Genomic DNA, 26,220 nt, shown 5'->3' on the forward strand with positions numbered 1-26,220 from the left:
TTCGGGTGATATAGTAATGGGATAATCAAGGTTATTCACTTTACCTGGTATTGGTCATAATGCTAGGGTTGATTGGTGTACATTTCACATCTCCACCCTCAAATAGGTCAGCCATATACAAAATATTAATTTTTTAAACTATTTTTATTACATCTTTAGTTTACAAACAGGTAATAAAGGGTGTACCCATCACATCAAATTCTTTGAGCATTATGATTTTTAAAGAGAGCCTTGCAGCATTTTTATCTTTCAAACTGGTCCTGTGTATAATCTGAGTTTCAGATTCTGAGCTGTGGAAATAACTGGAGCTTTTTTAGTAAAACAGTTGTGATTAGTCTGATAAACATGTTAAGAGACAAAGGGGTGGATTTACTAAAGGCATACAGATGGTGTACTTTACAACCTTAGTGAATGTGGTGAAGCTTAATTTTTTAAAGAATACCCAAACAGGTGCAAGAAAAGCATTTTTGCTTTCACACGATTGGGTGATGGAAATCAGCAGAGCTTGACAAGATTTCCTAAACTCTGGGGAAAATAGTGCATCTGCACTTGCAAAGTGCACAGTCTTTTATAAATCCACACTTAAGTGTGCCACCTGTTATCTGGAAATCATAATTAAAGTAATTGTAAACCCTTACATATACCCAATGAAGTGTATGACCTCAGGTGATACCCATAGATGAAACAAATCCTCTTACATAAGGTATATCTGTTTATCTGCTGTCTTCTCTTCTCTACATTCGTTCAAAGTCCAGAATTTATACAGCTTCTCTGAGCCTTCAGAAAGCGGGGGGCGGGGAGCTTAAGTTACACACTGCAGAGGCTCAGTGAAGAGAGCTCTGAGAGCAGATTGGAGAGAAGGGACACACCTATTTCTACAGAGGGATATGCTTTGTTCATATTTCATGTCTGCATTTTTAAACCATTTCAAGGCACAAAACCATTCCACATTCCCTTCCAAGAGACTGACATTCTATACTTCCTTTTAAAATTGTTGTGAAGTTAGTAAATTAACCTGTGTGCTTTCATTGGGTAAAAGCTTGTATTTTTTTATTGCAGCCCTTCAGTGTAGCTATAACCTTGAATACAGAGAGTGTGGAAGTTTCTGCCCCAACACCTGTACCAATCCTGACCGTGCATCAGTTTGTGATACCCACTGCGTCGATGGTTGCTTCTGTCCAGCAGGTGAATGCCTTGTTTGGTATTGGATTAAGATTTGCTTAATGGGTTAATAATTGCATTACTTATTGTGAGCATATTCTTTTTTAGGGACTGTCTTTGATGACATTAACAATTCTGGCTGCATCCCTGTACAGAGGTGTTCCTGTACATACAATGGAAAAGTCTATCACTCAGGAACAGGATACTCTGCCCAATGTCAGGCATGGTAAGTTCTAATCTATTAGTTTTATTATATATATAATAATCTGTCCTATCATATACAGGGCACAACCCTAATAAGATTAAATATATATGTATATATACAGTATATATTGCTATATACAGTATAGTGTGACAAAGAGCCCCAGGAAGCGCAAGGATTGATCTGGGAGGGAAGATAGCTGTTGCCAAGCCTGTGGTGCCCCATTGGAAGTTGGTGGGGGGATTTTGTGTTTTTCGTTTGTGCAATACAATAAGCCAGAGAAACAAATGACCATCAAAGGGGTGCATTTACTAAAAGCAAATCGTCTGTGCTCTTTGCAAGTGCAGTTGCACTAATTATTTCCAGAGCATAGTAAATGTGGTAAAGCTCTTCTGATTTCCATCATCCAATAATGTGCAAGAAAATTTTTTTTTTGTTGCACCTGATTGAGTATATTTTACAAAGTGAAGCTTTACCACATTTACATTTACTAAGGAAAATGAGTGCAACTGCACTTGCAAAGTGCACAGTCTATATATAAAGAGATTAACGTATACATTCATATTACCTTTGCTTCCTTGCTACACATTCAAACATTAGGGCCTCCAAAGTGTAATGCTAATTCCAGAAGAGATAAGAAGAGGAAGCCAAAGGGGAGGGGAGACAAGAGTTATGGTAGTCATTGATAAATAGTAAGTTAATATTTCCTCTGCAATGCTTTTGGAGGTGTAACAGTGGAAGATACAGGCTGAGTCTGCCTGGACATTCTCTATACAATGTACTACCGTTCATACCTCATTTCAATAAGTAAAGGACATATCCATATCTTTAATGCAGACTGCAGAGTTACAAAACCCAACCAATAAAGGCCAGGGCTAGTCATATTTTCAGTGGCTATAATGCTGTATTAACCATTGAGGAGTAATATATGTATCAAGCCAGACCAAATGCCATAAACGTTTTATCCTGGGATGTAAACAGACTCTATGACCTTATTTACTTGTGTCTTCTAATCTAAAACAGTTGGACATATTTTCTGTTTCCAGTATCTAAGGATAAGGCTTTTGGTGGTATATAGTAAATGTGGTAACACTATTTGTGTAAGGTTTGATGAAAAAGTGTATCATGAAGTACTGCAGAGGATTACACCTAATAGGTTTGAGGGTGGTCATCTCTATGCAAGGTTATATGGATTCCCAATTTTGTTTATTTTAGGATATGTCCACCAAATACCTCCTCCACCTGGGGGAGGCACCAGGAAACATAAAGGCCAGCCATGAAGGAGTCTTGCGAAATCAAAAATAAAAATTTGCAAGGGGGTTCCTGTTTTTTAGTACTAATAGAGGAGATTCAAAGAATATTCACTTTTTGAATGGTGATAAATTCACACCCTACCCCTTTTACCCTCAATTCTTAATGAAATAAGATAGTAGGAGAGTTTGGACAGGAATTTGGATTCTGTCAACTTGGCATCTTGAGCCCATCCAGGAAAATCAAGTGTGGGTTTACTGACCACCACTGTATTCCAGGTTCTAATGGGGTTGGTGTGAAGCTATAATTGCAGAGGTGGGGTGTGTAGGTTAGTCTGATTGGTACAAGAAACTAGCCAAGAAGCTGGCCTGACAGCTTCAAATTTAAGTTGGCTTTTAAGTTGGATTTACTTCTGTGTTGAAATGTTTCCTCTACAACCTTAAACAGACATTATATAATACTATTTGCTAACATTTATGTTATTTTTTTTAGCACCTGTGTTGAAGGAAAATGGAACTGTTTGGAAAACAACTGTCCAGGAACCTGTGCAATTGAGGGAGGTTCTCATATCACCTCTTTTGATACCTCACGTTATAACTTCTTTGGTGATTGCTCCTATGTCCTGTCTAAGGTATGTAAAGCTAGCACTATGATACAAAGTTCAAAAAGAAAAAAAAACTACAGGAAACAGTCTTCCTTGTCATGCATGGAAAAATGGTGGTGTCTTAACACAGAATGACTGATTAACATAATATCCTTTCAGATAATGTCAGGTACTAAATCAAGATGTTCTATGTGCTGTTGTGTTGAAACTATTTAGACTCCTGTGAACACTTCCAGTGCTAGAACCTGGCTGTCTGACTTACTTCGAGTCACTAGCTTGAAAAAAGAATGCAGCACCAGAGTAGATTGAAGCAATGTTGAAATTTCTAATCTGCATAATTGTTCTGTGATAGGGTCACAGAAAGTATTTAAACCAATAGATGAGCCATCACAAGCAGGCACTTAGCATTTGGATAAGGGATGTCAATAATGTACAAATTCTTTTAACAACTATTGTAGGTTGTAGAAATTTGTTATACATTTTCTTACAAATTTACTGGTTACATTTTATGCCATCAAATGAATGAACCTTTCAGATATTTCCAAGACAGTTTAAGATGTACTGATCATAATTTAGAGTGGTAAGGAAGACAATTTTATTTTTTATATGATATATTTTTTAAGAATAAAAATAATCTATAACAACAGTTTTCAAAGTCCCGAGAACCCATTGATCATGCATGATTATAGATGAATGTTTGTCATAGGGTTTGTCAACAGTTTAGTATCTGAAACTAGTACAGTTTTAAAGCGCAAGTTCACCTTTATAAAATTCTAAACCCATAGGTATTTGTTTTCTTGGCTTGGAATTGCCAGTCTGAAGGGGAACCATTTTAGCAAACATTTACAAAGCAATTAACAAGCTTTAGGCAGCTTTCTTCGGCTCTTAAATAAGACAACTAAGGACAATTTGTTAAACTTTTATGTTGTGATATTCTTCTGAGGGCTTAGTTGTATGTGTTGTTATTCAAATGTATTTTCTACCTGTCAGAGCTAAAATGTCATCCCATTCTCAGGCCCCAGTGGATGATGAAAAGCAGTAATGAAACTCATCCTTTTATTTCTTTCATGCAACCCTACCAATACTTTTATTATTTCAAATATATGTGTCTTCTGTTAGCAATAAGCTTAACCAGGAGATGGCAAAACCTCTCTGGTGGTCTTACAGATTAAGGCCCAGAATGACTCCTTTGTTCTAGCAGGGAGAATATGTAAGTAGATAAAATTCAAGTAAGCCCAGAGAGCTAGGACTGTACTGTTATAAAAATTCTGAATATTACAGATTCCCATTGGTAACTAAGTAACTGGGTTCCTTTAAAGCACTGTCATAATCTGGAAGTACTGAATAAATATCTTATTTGAAATGGATGTAGCTGTAAACAAGATTTTAGTCCCCATTCAGACCAATGCGAAATGTCAGACGATTTGACAGTTCAAAATCGCATGACAAGGTGCACGTTATTTGTGCCTATGGAACTGTTCAAATCGGTGAAAATTGCTCCAGTTTTGAAAAAGGTTCCTCCACTATTTTTTGCGATTTAATGCGCGACTTGCATTGACATATGTGCATAAAGATACACAGATGTTGGCAAGCAACACATGAAATTGCATTGATCAGCTGAAGTAGTGAGATTTCAAAGCCACATTCAGTGTGAGCCAGGGCTTAGGCTGCTTCAGCTGAACACGTTCTGCACACTGATTATAAAATATATACATATATACACTAAATTGCCAAACGTATTGGGACACCCCTCCAAATCATTGGGTTCCAATCATCTCCATGACCACAGGTGTCAGGAAGTCACAAACTGTCTGCAGAGTCAATAGCTAAAGACCTTTAGATTAGCACAACAGTGTGTAAAGAGCTTCATGGAATGGGTTTCCATGGCCGAGCAGCTGTATCCAAGCCTTACATCACCAAGTGCAATGCAAAGCGTCAGATGCAGTGGTGTAAAGCAAACCACCACTAGACTCTAGAGCAGGTTTGGGATGGGGGAACTTGACTGGTCTGCAGAGAGTCCTGACCTCAACTCGATTGAACTCCTTTGGGATGAATTAGAGTGGAGACTGCAAGCCAGGCTTCTTGTCCAACATCAGTGCCTGACCTCACAAATGCACTTCTGGAAGAATGGCCAAACATTCCCATAGACACACTCCTAAACCTTGTAGACAGTATTCTCAGAAGAGTTAAGGCTATTATAGCTGCAAAGGGTGGGCCAACTCAATACTGAACCCTACGGACTAAGACTGGGATTAAAGTTCATGCGCGTGTAAAGGAAGGTGTCCCAATACTTTTGGCAATATAGTATATATATATATATATATATAATTTTTTTTTTTTTTCATGTGTTATAAATATATCTAACTTACTAAAAACACATATGAATCATTCATTTTATTTCTTGGAAAATATCTTATTGTTCAGTGTGTCTGCATTTGCAGTATGGCTTCCTTCATTCTTGGGTAACCATTAATGCAATCCTCTTTTTTTTGTAGACTTGCAACAACAACAAATTTAGTGTTCTGGGAGAATTGTTGAATTGTGGTCTTTCCAAAACCGAGACCTGTTTAAAGAGCGTTGCCCTCAATTTAAATGATGGAGAAGATGTAAGTTCTATGGCATAATACCACTTGTTTTGGTGATACTGTACATTATACCCAGTCATTAGATCAGTCTTTCTCAACCTTTTCAACACAGAGAAACCCTTGAAATAACTTTCCAGTCTCAGGGAACAACTGCTAAAATTATGTATATCCAGAACTCATGATACTTTAGTGTGATGGTCAGTGGGAAGAATTCTCCTTACACTTGTAATCATTGAGAAGAAACCCCCCCCCCCTTACAAATAGGTAAATGGATTAATGGTGTCAGCTGGAAACTTATTTGAGTGGCAGACATTGCTCCTTGCTCAATGAACCCCTGAAAACCTCTGGAGGAACCCCAGGGTTCCATGAAACCCTGGTTAAGAAAGCTTGAATTAGATAATGAAATAAAAAAAAACCTGCAACAATGGATATGTATACAGTATGCATATAATTTATTTTGCTTTTTTCATCTCATAATCTCATAACAGGTAATCTACATCAAACCATGTGGCAGTGTCTATGTCAACTCAATGTACACTCAGTTACCAGTCTCTACAGGTATGTTACAAAGCCCTGATACTAATATAAGTTCATACCATGCAAACTAAGGAAAGAATGTACCCAATTAGTTTTGTATTAGTTTCACATCATCAGGTTCTTATTCTCAGACACATTAATCTTCCTATTTACAAAACCCTTCATAGACAGAACCACTTATAATGTCACTGACTTACAGTATCCATAATGCTTAGCACACATTTATGATAGTATATTAGGTCTTTTAAAAAAATAAAATGTAAATGAAGGTGTTAAAAATAGAGCTGTTACCTCTGCGTGCTGTTAATAATATGAAGGAGTGATAACTCTCTTCAGGTACTTGCCTATGTGCAAACACCATTATTTACCTCTCTTTTTTGCCCCTCTTCACACCCTTCTCCCTCCTGATTGGAGCTACAAATCATCCAATTGCCTCGACGAGAGCCATGAATTATGAGAATCTCCAGCAGGAGAATAACTATGCATCTCTTAGAGCAACCCTCTAACATACATACTGTTATAAATGACCCACTAAATTATTTTCTGTGCATTAATCCATATAAATATATATGTTTGATCCACAGCCAGTGTTACTATTTTCCAACCATCATCATTTTACATCATTGTACAAACCAAGATTGGAATCCAACTCCAAATCCAACTCACCCCAACTATGCAGCTTTATATCAATGCTGATCCCTCCTACAAGAGCCAAGTATGCGGTGAGTAACAATGAATAGAATATGTACACATATTTATATGCAGTATGTCTCTCCGGCTAGACAGGCATACAGAAAGGAAAACTGACAAGAAACCAAAGAAAATGTCATGCCCTGCACTGACACTTGCCACCAACTGTGGGACTTCTCCAATCAAAGGAGCTTGCGTACTGACACATGTTTGGCAGGCTTGCTGCTGTGCGTGATGCAGCACACATCTGTTTTAGAATTAGCGTTGCTTTGGAAATTTAGCCAGAGCAATCCCCAAGCATTGGGTGGAAGGCAATATCTTATGACAAGATCCCTTTAAAGTTCCATCAGACACTACTAGTGACCATAGCCTTTTTTTTTAACCTCTTCATGCTGGCCGAACGCAAATTTGCGGCCTCCCGGCGTCTGGCCGCACATTTGTGTTCTATTAAAAAAAAACATATGAGCTGAGGGCGCGTGCCCTGCGTGCTCCCAGCACACATGTCCGGTACTCACGGAAAGGTCCCGTTCTCCTCTTTCGATTGGGACCTTTCCCGATCATGTGACCGCCATGACAGCGTGTCACGGCGGTCACATGACCCTAAACCCCACCTCCCGGCTTCTGAAACCCTTAAAGGACCGGGAGGCGCCAACGTGAATGGGTTAAATGTATGTCGGTTAAATAACATTTGCTGTATATCTTTGAAATGCATGCATGACTTTTTATAGACCTTGGAAGTGCAGAAAATGTCCTGTTGATCTGCACACAGCAACTCATTTACTGTTGTGGACTGACAGCGCAGAGCCTTTTTGTGGATTGAAATAGCAAGAAATGGTGTCAGCCCTTCCAATTTGTCTTTTGTTAAACCACTAAATCCCTCCCATTCTCCTCACCTGCCCAACACAGAGAGTAATTGTTTTACTGTCCAAAAAAGAAGGTCAAGTTAGCCTGCCCCAGTAGCTAACACTCACCTTTCTTTCTCCCCCATTGCTCCATTCAGTTGGCAGGAGTGAGGATTGTCCTGGGTGCACTACAAGTCACCAGGATTATGTATAGTAGAGCTGTTTGGTCCAGCACTGTCAGATATGGGAGCAGCATGTCCCTCTATAAAAAAAAAAAAAGAGGTATCAGGTATGTCCCATGGCTGGAGTGTCATGGGAGCAAAGAAAAAGTATTTGCTGGGAAGGAGTGCAGGAATAAAGAAAACCTGTTTCTTTGCCTGAATGGTTAAAGTGCAGATTTACTATAACGCTGAACTCAAGGCAAAATAAATATTGTCTGAATACAAGCAGTATGTGTATTGTTTTTATGTGTTTCTGCCACACATGGGCAGAAACCCAGCTTGAAACAAATCCTCTACATTGCATCTTTGCCTCTATGACGGAGTTCCCTGTAATAAAGAACAGTTCCTGCTTTTCTCTCTTCTCATGCAGGGTGACTGGTCTTGTAGTCACCCCCTGTAGTTTTCTTCAGGCAGCCTGTAGTGGGTGAGCCTTCTGTGCCCCATGTACAGCTCTGCTCTTTGCAGTCTATGTGCAGCACAATGATGATGTCACTGCTATATTTACAAGGGAATATATGGGTTTGAAAATGTATATTATGCACATAAAGTGCATTTATATCCTTTGTAGCTATTTAAGAATATATATTTTTTTGTGCTTGGCATTCAGCTTTAGCAGCAAAGATACAGACTAAAGCACTTACACTAGGGGTCACTAGACTCATTCAGAATGAAAGTCAGCCCCTGACTAACCTGATCTTTCAAAGATAGTTTTCAAGTATTAATCTGAAACTAAAATAGCATGAAAAGCTAAACATTTGGTGTCCTTTTGTTAAACTGAAGTGTTTGACAATAATAACTGTTTTGTACTATAGGTCTTTGTGGAAACTTCAACAACATTCAAGCGGATGATTTCCAGATACTCAGTGGAGTGGTTGAAGGAAGTGCTGCAGCATTTGCCAACACCTGGAAGACCCAAGCTAGCTGTTCTAATGCTAAAACCAATTTTGAGGACCCTTGCTCTCTTAGCATTGAAAATGGTAAGTCTTTGTCTCCAACTCAGATATGTTTTTCCTCTATAATGTAGGTTAATCAAACCCTTTGTCTGCTCTTAGTTACAAAAAATGCTAAAGAATTTACAATATAAACTGTTTGTGTAAGGTACCTAACTTGGATGAGAGATATGTAGTGCAAGTATAAACCATGCTATTGTGTGTAGTGGCTCTTCTCTTTACCCCAAGTAGCTGGTTGGCATTGCCTGGTCTGGTATATGCCATGTAAAAAATTTGGCATTGTGCATGCATAGCCACAGGTTATGTCAGAAGGGTGAAACTATAAGGCCCCTTATGATAAAGATTACCCCTAGCACACCTTTAACTTATATACATCATTCAGAAGCAAAAGCAAAAATGGATGCTAACACTCCAATAAGAGGTGCAGTCTTATCAGAACAGACTTTCCTGATGAAGGGGTCCAGTACCCCAAAACATTTTAAGAGACCTCTTTACAAATGAAGAGACCTCTTTTTCCCCTCCTCTGTGCTGGTTTGTTGGAGTAAACTCTCTTGTATATTGTTACTTTGTCATACACATACTGTATGTAGTGTCTTGACCTGCTGCTATAATCTGTATATACCTTGCGTTCTAGGCATCCACTTGTCTTTATATGACAATAAAAGTGCATTTTCTAGTATTTTGGTGCACTACTCTTTGATTACTACCATAAATCATAAGGCCCCTTCACATCTGTATACGTTAGGTGTGGCACATTGTTACCATAATACTCTAGGTAATTTGTGCTTTTTTTTTTTTTTGGTACCCCTCTCCAATATACAGCAAGCAGGACTTTTATTTAACACACTGCACCCACCCCATACCTAAAATGTGTAGCAACATTGGCCACCTGCTCCCATGCCCCATACTAAAAAATTTACTTTGATTTATCATAGCCAAAATTAGTTTTCCCCCTACATCTTTACCACTTAGACTTTAATTTATAAAAGCTGCCCATGATATGATTTATTGAAAACAACAGACTTTGATAAATGTAATAAAAATATGGAAAATGTAGACATTTAAATAAAAATTCACCATAGTCTGTGCACATGTAAACAAATGTTTAAACTAAGCTCTAAATACATTTTATTGTGATTTGTATTGTTGATATGAGTTTATTGTATTAACTTTCCTTATTTTTTATCTACAGAGCAATATGCATCTCATTGGTGTTCAATGCTTAATGACCCTACTGGACCATTTGCAGCTTGCCAATCATCAGTCAATCCAGACCCCTACAGAGCGGTATGCTTTTCGCCCATTTCTTCCTTATTCCACTCACTATAGTAATATATTAATCTGAAGATGTGTGCGTGTGTGTGTGGGGGGGGGGGGGGGGGGGGGCTGGTTGTCAACTGTCAAGCTGAAATGGTACCAGTGCTAATAACCAGGGCTTTATAGATAAATAATGTCAACAATACTTCTGTTCCTGCAGAGGTGTATGTTTGATTCATGTAACTGCGAGAAGAGTGAGGATTGCATGTGTGCCGCCCTGTCTTCTTACGTACACGCTTGTGCTGCAATGGGAGTCTATCTGAAAGGATGGAGAAAGAACGTATGCCGTAAGTATTTAGGAATTACTAGAAGAAAAAAGAGATACATTTAGCCCTGACAGCAGTAAGATTCTGTTCTTGCTGTAGAGGTGCTAAATGCGCATTTGGCCCTATATAAATATGTAGTATAAAAAGATTTTTTTCTGTTTAAACTTTAGAACTGTACACAAATACCTGCCCCAAGTCCCTGACTTACAGTTACCATGTCAGAACTTGCCAGCCAACGTGCCGCTCCCTGAGTGACCCTGACCTCACCTGTGATATCTCTTTCATACCCATTGATGGCTGTGTCTGTCAAAACGGCACATACATGGATGACAGTGGCGTATGCGTACTTCGGTCAGCTTGTCCTTGCTATTACAAGGGAACTGCAGTGCCACCCGGTGAAGTGGTTCATGACAATGGGGCTCAGTGGTAAGTATTTCATTCATAGTATATGAGTTGTTTTTTTTTCGGTTCTGTGAATATCTTGGATATTTTGTGATATTTAGAATGGAGACATTTCTTGTCAAATTATTTAGGATGCCTCTTTTTAAACTGAAGTGGGAGTTATCTTTAATTCTAATAAAATCAAATAAGATATGTTATAATTTAACCATAGCCAAGCACTTTAATACCCAGTAGGAAATGTACTGAAATTTATTTTTTCCTGCCAAGTCATGTTTAACCACTTGCCCTCCAAAGAATTTCCCCCCCCCCCCCCTTCCCAGCCAGGCCATTTACGGTGCTGCTTTATTTTAACTGACAATTGCGCGGTCATGCAATGCTGCACCCAAATGAAATTTCTGTCCTTTTTTCCCCACAAATAGAGCTTTCCTTCAGTGGTATTTGATCACCTCTGCATTTTTAATTTTTTTCGCTATAAAAAAAAAAAGACCAACAAATTTGGTAAAAAAAACAATATTTTTGACTTTTTGCTATAAAACATATCCAGTAAAAAAATTTACAAAATCAAATTTCATCATAAATTTAGGCCAAAATGTATTCTGCTACATGTCTTTGCTAAACAAAAATATCAATACATGTAAATTAATTGGTTGTTCTGCTATAGGGCGGTCGGGAAGCGGTTAATTCAATTCGGCTATTCTTATGATTTCCATAAACCTTTAATACTGTGTAACCAGAGGGTGATACCACAGTTTATAGGACTATAAATGGCAATTGCCACACGGGTAAAGGCTTGCATGTGCTCTCCCACCTCTTGAAAACTTCTCTAAAATGCCTCTCCTTCCAGTGCCCCCCATTACGTTAGGATGATTGCACTGTGTAATGTAGTAGTATGATTGGCTCACAGAGGTTTATGTACTAAAGCTGGTTCACTCAGAATCTTGTGCACTTCTTCATGGAGGCCAATGAGCTTACAGGTTTTATTGCTAAAGCTTAATTGAACAAGCTGAGGTTAGAAGCTGATTGGCTACCATGCACCGGTGCACCAGATTCTGAGTGAACTAGCTTTAGTAAATCTCCCCCCAGGGGCGGACTGACAACTCATGGGGCCTCCGGGCATAGGGGACCATGGGGCCCCTGTGTCCTTGCCCAAACTCAAAAAAGCCTATGAAAAAGGTACCGGGGCATCTCATGGGGTCCCCTACTAACCCCGGGTCCTCAGGCAGAGCCCGAGTTTCCAAATGGTAAGTCCGCCCCTGTCTCCCCCACGGTGTTGCTGTTTCTGCTCTCATGTTCAGGTGTGCAAAAAATCAAGACTAATCATATTAAAGATACATGTTTAAAGGCTGTGTATACATATACCATCATGTACACATGTGTATGAGACAGTATATAATTTTGTGTGCCCAAAATATGTTTTTTTTTGTGAATGGTAAAAGATCATTACCCTACGTTAAATCAGCTTATATAAACATTATGCTACTGGAGCCAAATCTGTCCCAAAATGTACCTACATCAAGAATATATCAATTTTAACTTGTTAATTTAAATATTTCAGCACATGTACAATGGGCAAACTGGACTGCATTGGAAAAGCACCCCAAGTGAAAGGTATGTATATGTATCTAATCTTGATTTAACAATATGGAATAACATTGTTTTTGCCTCAAAAAGCTTCTATTAATTATAAAATTTTAAGAATATAGTCTGTTTGAAAATAAATAATGACAAATTAGATAACATAAGACTGTTAACGTGCATCTAAAGCCAAAACGTTTTAGTTTTGGACACAGTAGGAAATTAACTGAACCATTGTAAAATTCACCCTCTGTCTGTGCCCTGGTGACTATGGGGTAGATTTACTAAATCTGGCGCACTCAAAATCTAGTGAGCTGTGCATGGTAGCCAATCTGCTTCTAACTTCAGCTTGTTCAATTAACCTCTTCCCGCCGGCCGTATACATATATGCGGCCTCTCAGCGGGCAGGCTGTAATGCTGAAAGGCCAACAATGCTGTACTGAGAGCGCATGCCCTGCTCACTCCTGGCACAGCTACCAGTGGGTAATGGAAAGCTCCCAACGTCTACTTGCCATTGGGAGCTTTCTGATCATGTGACCGCTGTGGCAGCCAATTACGGTGGTTACATGATCAGAAAGCCTGCATCTACCTCCCGGTGTCAAGAACATCTTAAAGGGCCGGGATGTGGCAGTGGGAAGGGGTTAGGCTTTGGCAATAAAACCTGAAACCTATGCACAATATTTTGCACTCTTCAGTTTTAGTAAATCTACCCCTTTGTCAGTAGTACTGAAAGAGTAGTTGGTGTCTGGAACAAACTTCCAGCAGAAGTTGAGACAACAGCAAGCTCATTTAAACTTCTTTGCAGGGCAAATTAAGAACTATACTCAGAATAAACAAAATAACACAAAACCAAACAAAAAAAACAGCAAAAAAAAAAAAGGTAGATTCAATGGACCACTTGGTCTTTATCTCCACTCTCCTATGTTTTTATGACTGAAAGTGAAATGAAATCCAAAACGTTAAGCTGCTGCTAGAACAAGAATACAGGGTAAATCTTCCAGAGTGAAGACTTGTCCAGTAATATTTATCTGGGAGAAATTTCATCTCACTTCTTGTTGTGTGTATGACAGATGTGAAGGTAATTTTTCTCAATGAGATACAGATGGAAAAATCCTTTACAGATCTAACCAGTCCCTTCTCTATCCAAAAAAAAAAATTGTCTTTGAATATACTTGTTCCACTGGTTTTTGTAATTAAGTTTTAATGCAACCCTTTTCTTCATCAATGTTCTAAAAAAATCTGCTATGTATGACAAAATCAGCATACAAGTGAATAAAAAAACCTTCTATTGTGGGTGCCACCGATCCACTTCTCACACAGTACAGAGAAAGTGAGGCCAGGCAGTCAATCACAGACACAATGTCATAGACCCCTCTGCCCTTCATATGGATGTTGTGTGTCACTGTTCTCTGCAAATGTTAGCAGTGTTGTTAGTGGTTTGAGATGGAGATAAGGGCTCAGCTGTTGACTTTTGAGAAAAAGTCTAAATTAGCATATTAAAAATCATGCTGGTCAGTCTTAGGCTGCATGTTTTGCAGAAAGGATGGTGCAAATGAATTAGATTATCAAGAGTTAGCTGCTATGTGTAGATGTTTAAGGAATGGAAAGATGCATTGTAATTTTTAGAAATATGTTGTCAAGTATTAATTTGTTGTGATATTTTTCTGCAGCTTGTCAGTCCCCTATGACGTACTTCGACTGTGCTAATCAACCTGCCGGCACAAAGGGATCCGAATGCCAAAAGAGTTGCCAGACCTTGGACATGAACTGTGTATGTAATCCCCCCGGGAAACCTTTAAAATATGTTGTTTTTTAATGCTAGCTGGTCCTTACATTATAGTTACATGATACAGTAATTGGGAAAAATGTAGAAGATGACATTGGTGACTTCCTTTTAAAATTGTTAGTTGCCTGACTGGCTTAGTTACATTAAGACATTGACTCAGAATGAGCATGAAGGTCAAGGAAAATCAAAGTGAAGATTGTTTAAACTGTGCACATTAGTGACTTATAAAGTACTGAAGCCTTTAGATGACAGCCAGAGAACAGCAATGGTAGCTTCCATACTTCTTCACCACACGTTTCCATGGCTATAGGTTATTTACTTAAGTGCAGTGGACTGCATGATATAGCTAATGTGTTGGTAGAAAAGTAAAAGAATATGGGTACTTGTGTCAATCTGTGAGATCTATTGGCGCTCTGTAAGCAATGCTCATACCCTGGGAATGTTGACTTCAGGAAATGTCCATGATATCAAATCTTTGGCCGTGTATTTTGCTTTATTGCTGCCATTACTGGTACATTATAATTTCACAAAGCAGAATCCAGGACTTTGTTATTCTTGTATTAACAAGAGAGAAAGAGCAGGGCAAGATAACATTCTTGGTACTGGCTTATCAATCATAGCAATTGCCTTAAAAAATCTAAAACAACCAGTCACAGGGGCCAGATTTATATTTTCTTCCCTAATCCCTTGTGTTAACCATCCCAATTTCCCCAAAACACATACAAATTATTCAATATTGAAATAAATGCATAACAAAAAAATAAGACAAATAAATATTAGGTAACTGTTAAAAAATAGAACAAACCAAATTAAGAGCCCTGACACTTACCAGAAACATGTCCACAAGGGTACAGTCAGAGCTGTACTGACATTAGCAGAAACATATTTGCTTAGATACTATCTATGTAAATAGCCATTAATAACAGTGCCAATGCTGTGTAGGAGCCACTAACAATGCCCACACATTGGGAAAAGGGGTGGTAGCTTTGGCACCCTAGGCCATGGCTTGTGTGGCCTATCTAGAGATTTGTCTCTGCCAGTAACTATACAACATAGGTATGCTAAAGTAGCCAGTAATCCATTTTTTTATTGGGTTGAATATGCTTTCTTTACGAATTGCAATATTTTTCCTAAAATATAGGCTGATGGTGATTTTTTTTTTAATAGAGTGAGCAAAGGCTTAGAACTACTTGCTTTTTCTTGCTGAATGTGGGCAGCTATGCCCTCACTTCCTGTCCGGGTGACACTATCATTGTCATGTGAAAGGGAGAAAAAAGAAATCTCCCCAGTGGTGATGCAAATAATACTGGTTATGGGTATTTTTTAGTGTTAAAAAAAATATGTTTTTAAAAAAGATTTTGGCACCTGGGCATAAATATAGTTTGTGGCATTCATTATGTATGGGGGTCTTTCAAAATCATTTTTCTATTACAGTATAGCACACAATGCATTTCTGGCTGTGTGTGCCCAGATGGACTGATTGCTGATGGAAATGGAGGATGTGTGCAACAGGAACAGTGCCCATGCATCCATAACAACAACCCTTACTCACCTGGAGACACAATCAGGGTTGGATGCAACACTTGGTAAGTCCAAAAACCATGACATAATGTCAGGTATACAGTACATCTTATTGTGCACTGATCGTTAATAACAATGTACTTCGCTATCTAATTGCAGCACCTGTAAAAACAGAATGTGGGACTGTGATAGCAAGCTTTGTATGGCCACCTGTGCTGTATATGGAGATGGCCACTATCTTACCTTTGACAGGAAAACATACAACTTTGATGGAGACTGCGAATATACCTTGGCTCAAGTAAGTAAACTTGAAGTAACTGGTTAAGTAAGGAGGTAACAATGATAGAAATAATAATAGCTCAACTGCTACCACCCCCTTACTCAAAAAACCCTCCCTTGACCCCACTGACCTAAACAACCTTAGACCCATCTCCCTGCTGCCATTCACTTCCAAGCTCCTTGAGTGCTTAGCCTACAATCGCCTAAGCGCCCACCTCACTGACAACAACCTCCTTGATCCACTACAGTCTGGCTTCCGTCCCCTACACGCCACCAAAACTGCCCTACTTAAAATCACTAACGACCTGCTAACCGCCAAAGTAATGGCCACTACTCAGTCCTCCTGCTCCTCGACCTCTTCGCGGCCTTCGACACAGTCGACCTCCCCCTCCTCCTTACTAAACAGCACTCCTTTGGCATCAGGGACACCGCTCTCTTCTGGTTCTCCTCCTATCTATCCCAACGCTCCTTCAGCGTCACCTATAACGCTGCCACCTCCCCCTCTCTCCCCCTCTCTGTTGGAGTCCCCCAAAGCTCTGTTCTCGGACCCCTCCTTTTCTCCATCTACACCTCCTCCCTTGGCAAACTGATACACTCCCACGGCTTCAATGATCACCTCTATGCCGACGACACACAAATTTACATCTCCACCCCTCACCTCACCCCCTCACTCTACGCCCGCATCGCCCACCTCCTGAACGACATATCAGACTGGATGTCGCTCCATTTCCTCAAGTTAAACCTGTCCAAAACCGAGCTCCTAGTGTTCCCCCCAGCCCACGCCCCCCCCCATCCTCTCCATCATGACTAGCAACGCCACCATCAATCCCACCCCACACGCCAAAGTCCTGGGTGTCACCCTGGACTCAAACCTTTCCTTCCAACCTCATGTCCAATCACTATCAAAGTCATGCAGGCTCCACCTCCGCAACATCTCCAAGATACGCACGTTCCTAACCCCAGACACTACTAAACAACTCGTACACTCCCTCATTATCTCACGCCTGGACTACTGCAACTCCCTTCTCACTGGCCTACCCAAACAAATGCTCTCCCCACTCCAGTCAATCCTGAACTCAGCTGCTAGACTCATCCACCTCACCAACCGGAGCGGTTGGTGAGGTGGATGAGTCTAGCCGCTGGAGGTTGGAGCACATCTGCCACCCCCCTCTGCCAATCCCTTCACTGGCTCCCGATTGCCCAAAGCATACTCTGATATACAAAGCCATTCACAACGCTGCCCCAAACTACCTAACTGACCTGATACCCAAATACCACCCTACCCGTAATCTTCGCTCCTCACAGGACCTCCTACTCTCCAGCTTCCTGGTCTCCTCCTCCCACGCCCGACTGCAGGACTTCTCCCATCCTCTGGAACTCCCTACCCCAATCCATCAGACTGTCACCTACCCTCCTCACCTTCAGGCGCACCCTGAAAACCCGTCTCTTCAGGGAAGCCTACAGCACCCTCACCTAACAACCAATCTCTTCCATTCCTCCTACCACTCCATCCCCCACAGCCACTTCCTCCTGTACCACTATCCCCTCCCTCCTAGATTGTAAGCTCGAAAGAGCAGGGCCCTCGAACCCCTCGTGTGTTGTATTGTACTGTATTGTCTCGTGTTCTGTCCCCCTCGCTAATGTACAGCTCTGAGCAAACCCTTTGGCGCTATATAAATACTGTATAATAATAATAATAGTAACTGTACAAACTTACTTAAGGCATAGCTAGGAAGCTTTATGTTGAATCTGTTCATATTTGAACAAAGTGACTCCTTAATCGAAATTTAGTTCAAAGGTTGGTGTTATAGTTATTAGGATGATCAGTTAGGGAATTCTAATGTAATTCCAAACAAGATTCCAGATCATAATTTTTTATTTTATTTATTACAAGGTACATATATAGCGTTGTCAATTTATGTAGCACTTTACATATATATTGTACATTCACATCAGTCCCTAACCCTCAAGGGGCATACAATCTAAGGTCCCTAACGTACATTCATACATATCCATACTAGGGCTATTTTAGACAGGAGTCAATTCACCGACCAGCATGTCTTTGGAGTGTGGGAGGAAACCAGAGTACCTGGAGGAAACCCACACAGGCACAGGGAGAACATGCAAACTCCAGGCAGGTGGTGCAATTGTTGGAATTTGAGCCAACGACCCTAGTACTAACAGGCAGAAGTGCTAACCATTTACCTACTGTGCTGCCCTAATGATAGTCAGAACCCTCTTGCGGGAGGTCTGAGATGAGATTTTCACTATACCTTCTGGCTGTTGTCTGCCTCTCGATCATATGGCTCCAATTGACAACTTGAAGATACAGAGTCAGCATTTTAAGGTCTAAATGTGCAAGCAATAGACCCCCCCAGCAACAATTGACTTCCCCCAGCAACAATGGACCCTCGCAACAATGGATCTCTCAGCAGCCAACATCAATGGACTCTCTAGCAACAATAGACCACTTTCTCAACAGTAGATCCCTTCCAGAAAAAAATGACCCCAGCAACATAAGCCCCCCCCCCCCCACGAGCAACAACAGACCTCCCCAGAAAAAAATAGATTGCCATGCAAAAATAGATCCCACCCAGCATCAATAAACCCTTCAGGACACCCAAGGACCCCATGCCATTATATACTTTAAGTGTTGGAGGTGCCAAAACTGCGTTCCCCTACGTTACGTCTGAAAAAAAGCCAAGCTGATAATCAATATTATATTACTATTATGTCCAAACCTTCTTCTTAAATTAGATCTGTGGCCTACTTTGAAAAATCTGTGCTGCAGCATATAATTATAATATATATATTCTGCAGTTACTTTCAATCTCCTTAAGTGTCATAAATACCTGTTGATTGTGCTACTGTCCACCTAATGCAGCTTCCTGTGATGGTGTGGCAATGATGCTGCAGGATTCTCCAGGATTCAGAGCAGAGTTGCCACTCTCATGTAGACAGTACCTGCTTTCACTACAGTGGGATGACAAGATGTTGCAGTGGATGTGGCTATCATCAGTACAACTGCTGATTTGCAAGCCTGTAGTTTGGTATTTAGCAGCTAGCCATACACATACACATGCAAGGGGGAAAATGTACATATAGGGCTTGGAGGCTGAGAACAGCTTCAGAGACTGAGACAGTTATCAAAACTTTTTTTTATGCAAGTTAGGAACAGATTTGTTTTTACACATATTTTGTATAATACATTGTATGCTATAAAATTAAACATAACTATTCATTTTTTAAAAAAGGGTTCATTAAAGGCTAAATTCAGCTTTTTTTCTAAATTCCAGCTCTCCTAGTTACCAATCTACCATTATTGTGCCACTGGTTCTGAAAAGAAAAAGCTTCATCTGTTTTTTAGGTCAAGGCCTTACCTCAGCTCCTAGTGTTTATAGAAATCTCTTCCGATTTTTCCTTCCCCATCCTGAATTTGGCATTTAGGACATGAAAACCAGTAGAAGGAAGTACCTGACCAGCTCACCTCATTAACACACCCTGAACCTGCCGTTCCCCTCCAGGAGATTGCTCCTTCCCACTTCTGTGTTTACATACAATCATTAGACATCTATATATCATTATCTTTTCTCACTAAGGTGTCCTTTTATGACACAGAGAATAGCTGCGATTCAACGGATCTCAGCTATTCTCTGGTCATTCACAGTTTATGACACTCAGGAGACCATGTCAGCCCTTCACTGGAGATCTGTGTTCTCCCTCCAGATTCTCCAGCCCAGAGCTGCAGAATCGGAGGGACCGCAAACTAAGCAGAGATAATTTACCTCTGTTTAGTAAACTGATCTTTTATTGTAATCTCGCGAGATTATAGTAAAATCAGCCGTTTTCCAGAGTTTGTAGACCGTTCTCCAGCGTTTGGAGACAGTTCTCCCTTCATTCGGAGAACTGCTTCATAAACTGGATTCACAGGAGAACTGTGTTCTCCGAGAATGCCGGAGAACTGAGCAGCGATCTATTACCGCTGGTTCATAAACGGACACCGAAATACACAGCCAGTGATCAATTTTTTTGTTTATTCATGTTGCACAAATCGTTCAATCAGAGTGTGTAGGATCTCAGCGATGACATATCTATGTGGTGCAGAGCTGTACTATTGAAAACAGGAGAAGTGTGTCCCTGGAAGGTCACAATATACTATACAATCTGATTGTACAATGTCCTTTAGATCTACCATCAACTATGTAGTGCAAGAGCCTGCCTGACTGGATACAGAGTGATTGGATAGATAGGTGTCTTCCTATTATATAGTTTTGGTAAATCTAAAGGAGATTGTACAGAGATTGTAAAATTAGATTATATAGTGTATGGCCACCTTTATACACCTATATTAATTAGTCGCTCTTTTGGTGCCATTAATTGTCAACCATACCCAAAACGTAGAAGCAAACACACACTTTGTCACATGAAAAAAACGAGTGATAAATGCAGCAAAATGCACAGTAAAAATCGCTCAAACCACAATACACCAAAATGTCCCATGAGCTACTTTGCCAGATGTAGCAAAGCCTATTGAAATCAACGGGCTGCCCTATGTATGTCACTGTAAAAATGAGCCAAAAATATGCACTTCGACTGTGCTAGGTGTGAATGGGGCCTGAAAGTGAAATTGGTGTGTTTAGACAAGATCAGTGAGACTCCATTCACATCTGTGTGTTTCCGAAAACATGGCAAACTACACAGAAAACATGCACTTTGCCACAGGAAACGCGCTGCAAATGCGCATTGCACTTGCAGCGCAATAAAATGTGAATGGAACCCCATATGTGGGTAGCAGGCACGTGTCTGCCGTGCGACAAACACGCTGCAATCATACCAAAAAGAGTACCCTGCATATCACACAGACCTTTAGGCAAATACCCAGGCTAAAAAAATGTGCATATCACTGAATCCTCCAAGTTAATCATCACCATTGGATAGCTATAACAAACCAAAGGAAGTGCATACCACTTATGGCACCTTTTTTCACTGTAAATATTCAATACCATGTTGAACTGTTTATGTTTACCAGTTGTGCTTAGCTATATTTAACAGTTTGATCCACTAAAATAACCATTATAATGTTTTTCTTAACTTGTATATTTAGGACTACTGCAGCATTGACACTAACAATGGAACTTTCCGGGTCATCACTGAGAATATCCCATGTGGTACCACTGGAACCACCTGCTCTAAATCAATCAAAGTTTTCCTTGGTGTGAGTTATCTTATTTTATAAATATTTATTTCTAATGTTGTATATATCCGGTATTCCTACATATAAATAACATGAGAAAAATATAATCCAAAAAGGCTATAAATTCACTTTGTTGTCTTGCAGAATTATGAACTCATACTTGCTGACAAAACATTTGAAGTTGTGCAACAAAATTCTGGAAACTATGTGCCATTCAAGGTGCACCAAATGGGTATCTACATGGTCATCGAAGCACTCAATGGTCTGGTCTTGGTGTGGGACAAGCAAACTAGCCTATACATCAAGTTGGATCCAAGCTTCCAGGTAAGTCATCTTTAAATATCTAATTCAGTAAAAGATGATCTACAAGTAGGCTGCTATACAAACTTGTTTTTCATTCTAGGGTAAAGTCTGCGGTCTTTGCGGTAACTACGATGGCAATAATGTCAATGACTATACCACCAGAAGTTTGGCTGTAGTTGGAGATGTGATGGAGTTTGCTAACAGCTGGAAGCAGTCTCCAAGTTGTCTGGATGTTGCAGAATTAGGAGATGCCTGTGCTAGCAACCCGTACAGAAAAGCTTGGTCCCAGAAACAGTGCAGTATCCTCACCAGTGCTGCATTCTCAGATTGCCACTCCCTGGTAGGTCTAATTATGTCTCAGATGGGAAAAAGAGGTGTAGATATTTAAATCAGCCAACTGTACTATTACATCCTCTTTTAAGTACTGTATATATATTTTTCTCAGTTTTACTTTGGTTAAAGATTATCTCCAAACGATACCAGCTAAAAGCACGCTACACAAATAGACATATAAGCCTAGATAATTGCTCTCTGTCTCATCCAAAAAATGTATCGATGCGGGCTTATATTGAAATAAATGTATCACAAAATAAACTGCAGTATAGACTGTATACTGACGGTAATTAAAAAATACCCCTGCAGAGTAGCATTGTAAAGAATTATGTACAAAACTTTATTATATATCTATTCAAAGATTATGTGAGGATATAACCTTGCAAAAAGGGACAGACAAACACCAATCATCCCCAGTGAATTAAAAGAAACCGTCTGTACTAGAATGTCTAGAATGTATGCTTATCGTCAGTGATGCGAATCGAAACGGCTGTAAACGGGGCCATGTGTATTTAGATGCACATCATTGAATGACAGACCTAAATAATAGCTCACTTAATAGCAATCAGAAAGAGCACTACAATGTCCAACATCATGCGAATAAATCATATAGATTGTGAACTAGGCTGAGAGAGGGAGACTAATAGAAAGCTTAACTGAAAGATGTTCATGTCAAACAGATTAAAAATCAGATAGTCCTCTTGTAGAATAGCAGCATGACAGACAATCAAAAAATGGCAAAAGAAAATATGTATTAAATATTACCAGACTTTCATGAACTTCATTTACAAATCTGCTTTCTGTGAACTGTGATATTTAAATTTTAACTGATAATCAGGGCTTTTTTTCCTTAGATAATAGGTGCAGAAACTCTCCCACTTCTGAGCCACCTCTTATCTCAGCCCCCTACCCACCTACAAGGTCCGTCCCCAGTTTCCACCTCCTACCCACCTCCCAATACCACCCCATTTAGAGAATATATAACCAAGTATCATTTTGTGGTGCTAAGTAAGTTGTATGGAATTTGTTAATGATAACAAGAAAAGCAGTAAAAAAGATCACCCCCCAACAGCAATAGACAACCCCAGCAACAATAAACTTCCCCCAGCAACAGTGAACCCCCACAACAACAAAAGATCTCCCTGCAGTCAGCATGAATGGACTCTCCAGTAACAATAGACCCCTCCCTCAACAGTAGATCTCTTTCAGCAACAACTAACCCCAGCAACATAAGCCCCCCCACAAGCAACAATAGACCTCCCCAGAAAAAAAATATTGCTACGCAAAAATAAATCCCACCCAGCAGCAATAGATCACCCAACATCAATAAACTCTTCAGGACACCCCAGGACCCCCTGCTACTACATACCTTAAGTGATGAAGGTGCTGGATCTGTGTTCCTCCACGTTATGGCTGAAAAAAAGCCCAGCTGATAATCAATATCATATTACTTCTTAAAGTAGAGCTATGGCCTACTTTGAGAAATCTGTGCTGCTGCATATAATTATAATATATATATATATATATATATATATATATATATATATATTCTGCAGTTACAGTTTTCTTTCATTCTCCCTGTAAAGTGTCACAAATACCTGTTGATTGTGCTACTGTCCACCTAATGCAGCTTCCTGTGATGGTGTGGCAGTGATGCTGCAGGATTCTCCAGGATTCAGAGCAGAGTTGCCACTCTCGTGTAGACAGTATCCGCTTTCACTACAGTGGGATGACAAGATGTTGCAGTGGATGTGGCTATCATCAGTGCCACTGCTGATTTGCAAGCCTGTAGTTTGTTATTCAACAGCTGGCCACACCTAGTCCTGTTTACAATAATTCCTTGGTTTCTGAAACCCTCCCACTGTGAGCTGCAGTGTCTGGGAGAGGAATCATGTGAGACACAAATGAAGTCACAAATGGCTCAGTCAGAGAAGGTATCAGAAAGTTTTTGTTTACTTTATGAGGCTTGTTAGTCACATATCAACTGGATTTGGTACTTTCTTAGACTACCAGATGAGCCTTTAGTTGTGCTAAAAATATAATTTTTTGGTATCCACATTTATATTTTTATTATTTATATTTAAGAAATAGTTGAAAATGATTTGTACACCTGTGTGAGTGTAGTTTCCAACCTAGTAAATGTTCATATTGTGTCAATCACAGGTAAATCCACATAATTACTATGATGCTTGTGTCAATGACGCATGTGCTTGTGACACTGGTGGAGATTGTGAGTGTTTCTGTACTGCTGTAGCTGCATATGCCCAAGCCTGCAGTGAAGCCGGAGTCTGTGTCAACTGGAGAACACCCACCTTGTGCCGTGAGTAGATTTATTTTCACATAATAGCTCAAGCTATAAAATCATTAGATATGATTTTAATAATAATCTTAATTTTCTTTAAACCAACAGCGATTTTCTGTGATTTCTACAATCAGCAACAGTTGTGTGAATGGCACTACAAACCATGCGGTTCTCAATGCATGAAGACCTGCAGGAACCCCAGTGGTGTATGCTATCACAACCTGCCAGGCTTGGAAGGTAAATATACTGTAACTGTAAATTGTCAATGGCTTCAGAATGAATGACACAATTCAGTTTTTGACCTCTGCAAATTCTTTAGATGTTTATTACTAAGTATTGGTATGGCCCATGTAGCAGTGGTACATTTTTAACACTTTAACACAAAAAACAATGACTAGCTATTATGTGTTGCCAGGTAGTTTCTCACTTTAAAGTGTCACTTTTCAGTTTTAGACCTCTGCAAATTCTTTAAATGTTTATTACTAAGTATTGGTATGGCCCATGCAGCAGTGGTAACTTTTTAACACTTTCACACAAAAAACAGTTACAAAATAAAATGATTGACTAGCTATTATGTGTTGCCAGGTAGTTTCTCACTTTAAAATATCACTTAAATTTTTTTTGGCAAGTTACATAAGAAAATTACAGAATACTGCACTGTCCTGTTCAATTTTTGAAGGATGGAGGGAGTCAAATGTTGGCAATACCCTTCCCCACTTATAAAAAAATACATTTTCCAAACATCTTTACAATTTAATACCAGAGGAATAGAAGACATTTTTTTACCTTAATGCAAGGAATACATTTTTAAATGTTTTTAGCTTTAGTATCACTTTAACCAAAGCACTAACTAACACATAAACTGGGCATATTTAAAAAGCAGTGAGTGGGATATTCACTTTATCCTGGTAAATCTTCCTGGCCTATGTGTTTTAAATGACAGAAAATTATTAACTACCTGTGAATGTGGTACATTCAGTGCTGGTTCACACCAGTGCAACTTGTCATGCGATTTAACTGTTCCAAATCGCATGACCAGTTGCACTCTATTTGTGCCTATAAAACTGTTCAAATTGGTGAAACTTTGACTTTGCGGTGCTTTACTGATTTTGAAAAAAGGTTTCTGTACTTTGTTTTGCAATTTCATATGCAACTTGCAAAGACATCTGTGCATGAAGTCGCACTGACCTTCAAGTGAAGTAGCACGATTTCAAAGTTGCATTCAGTGTCAACCAGGGCTCACTGCTTTATAAATATGCAGGTTGTTAAAATCATGCACTCAACCTCATTGCTGTATTCTTCTGAACCACACTTTGTATGTAACTTATCCATTTATATCGACAGCTATTTTTTATATTTTGGCTAAAGGGATCCTTGCATTTAAAACCATGATTGAAAATAAATAATTCTATTCTTTTCTTCCAATAACTTTTTAAAATGTATTGTTTTACTGTCTCTTTGTGCAGGTTGTTATCCAAACTGCCCACCTGAAAGACCTCTTTTTGATGAGGATAAAATGGAATGTGTTCCCGTCTGTCCTTGCTACTCAATTAATGGAACAGTATACAATGTTGGTGATGTCATGCCCCGCAACAGTAATGATAGCATGTGCACCACATGGTAAATTATTTAGTAAAATGGTAAAATGAAAAAAGTATATACGTAGTATGTAGTGTATATATATATATATATATATATATATATTACACACTATATTGTCAAAGTATCGGGATGCCTTATCTTTATACTCACATGAACTTTAATGCCATCCCAGTCTTAGTCCGTAGGATTCAATATTGAGTTGGCCCACGCTTTGTAGCTATAACAGCCTCAACTCTTCTGGGAAGACTGTCCACAAGGTTTGATAATTCTTCTGGAATCTCCTTTGTGAGGTCAGGC

General features: G+C 39.5%; 1 protein-coding gene across 4 annotated transcripts in view; it reads left to right on the plus strand.

The window, feature by feature from the left end:
* The window catches only part of LOC149445614 (uncharacterized), an 86,508-nt gene that overhangs the window by 16,204 nt on the left and 44,084 nt on the right, over positions 1–26,220 (plus strand). For all 4 annotated transcript variants that reach the window (XM_089653536.1, XM_089653537.1, XM_089653538.1 and 1 more), the window contains exons 11-30: positions 1,060–1,185; positions 1,270–1,387; positions 3,107–3,245; positions 5,714–5,824; positions 6,292–6,361; positions 6,925–7,062; positions 8,906–9,070; positions 10,236–10,330; positions 10,521–10,647; positions 10,797–11,052; positions 12,584–12,636; positions 14,274–14,374; positions 15,824–15,975; positions 16,070–16,208; positions 21,294–21,404; positions 21,528–21,707; positions 21,787–22,026; positions 24,183–24,339; positions 24,430–24,558; positions 25,788–25,941. In XM_089653536.1, the coding sequence (XP_089509662.1) occupies positions 1,060–1,185; positions 1,270–1,387; positions 3,107–3,245; positions 5,714–5,824; positions 6,292–6,361; positions 6,925–7,062; positions 8,906–9,070; positions 10,236–10,330; positions 10,521–10,647; positions 10,797–11,052; positions 12,584–12,636; positions 14,274–14,374; positions 15,824–15,975; positions 16,070–16,208; positions 21,294–21,404; positions 21,528–21,707; positions 21,787–22,026; positions 24,183–24,339; positions 24,430–24,558; positions 25,788–25,941 (2,761 nt within the window). The remainder of the gene's footprint in view (positions 1–1,059; positions 1,186–1,269; positions 1,388–3,106; positions 3,246–5,713; positions 5,825–6,291; positions 6,362–6,924; positions 7,063–8,905; positions 9,071–10,235; positions 10,331–10,520; positions 10,648–10,796; positions 11,053–12,583; positions 12,637–14,273; positions 14,375–15,823; positions 15,976–16,069; positions 16,209–21,293; positions 21,405–21,527; positions 21,708–21,786; positions 22,027–24,182; positions 24,340–24,429; positions 24,559–25,787; positions 25,942–26,220) is intronic.

The sequence above is a fragment of the Staurois parvus genome, unplaced genomic scaffold, assembly GCF_062004578.1.
Source record: "Staurois parvus isolate SC_StPar_1 unplaced genomic scaffold, SC_StPar_1.0 ptg000715l, whole genome shotgun sequence".
NCBI classification, from domain to species: domain Eukaryota; kingdom Metazoa; phylum Chordata; class Amphibia; order Anura; family Ranidae; genus Staurois; species Staurois parvus.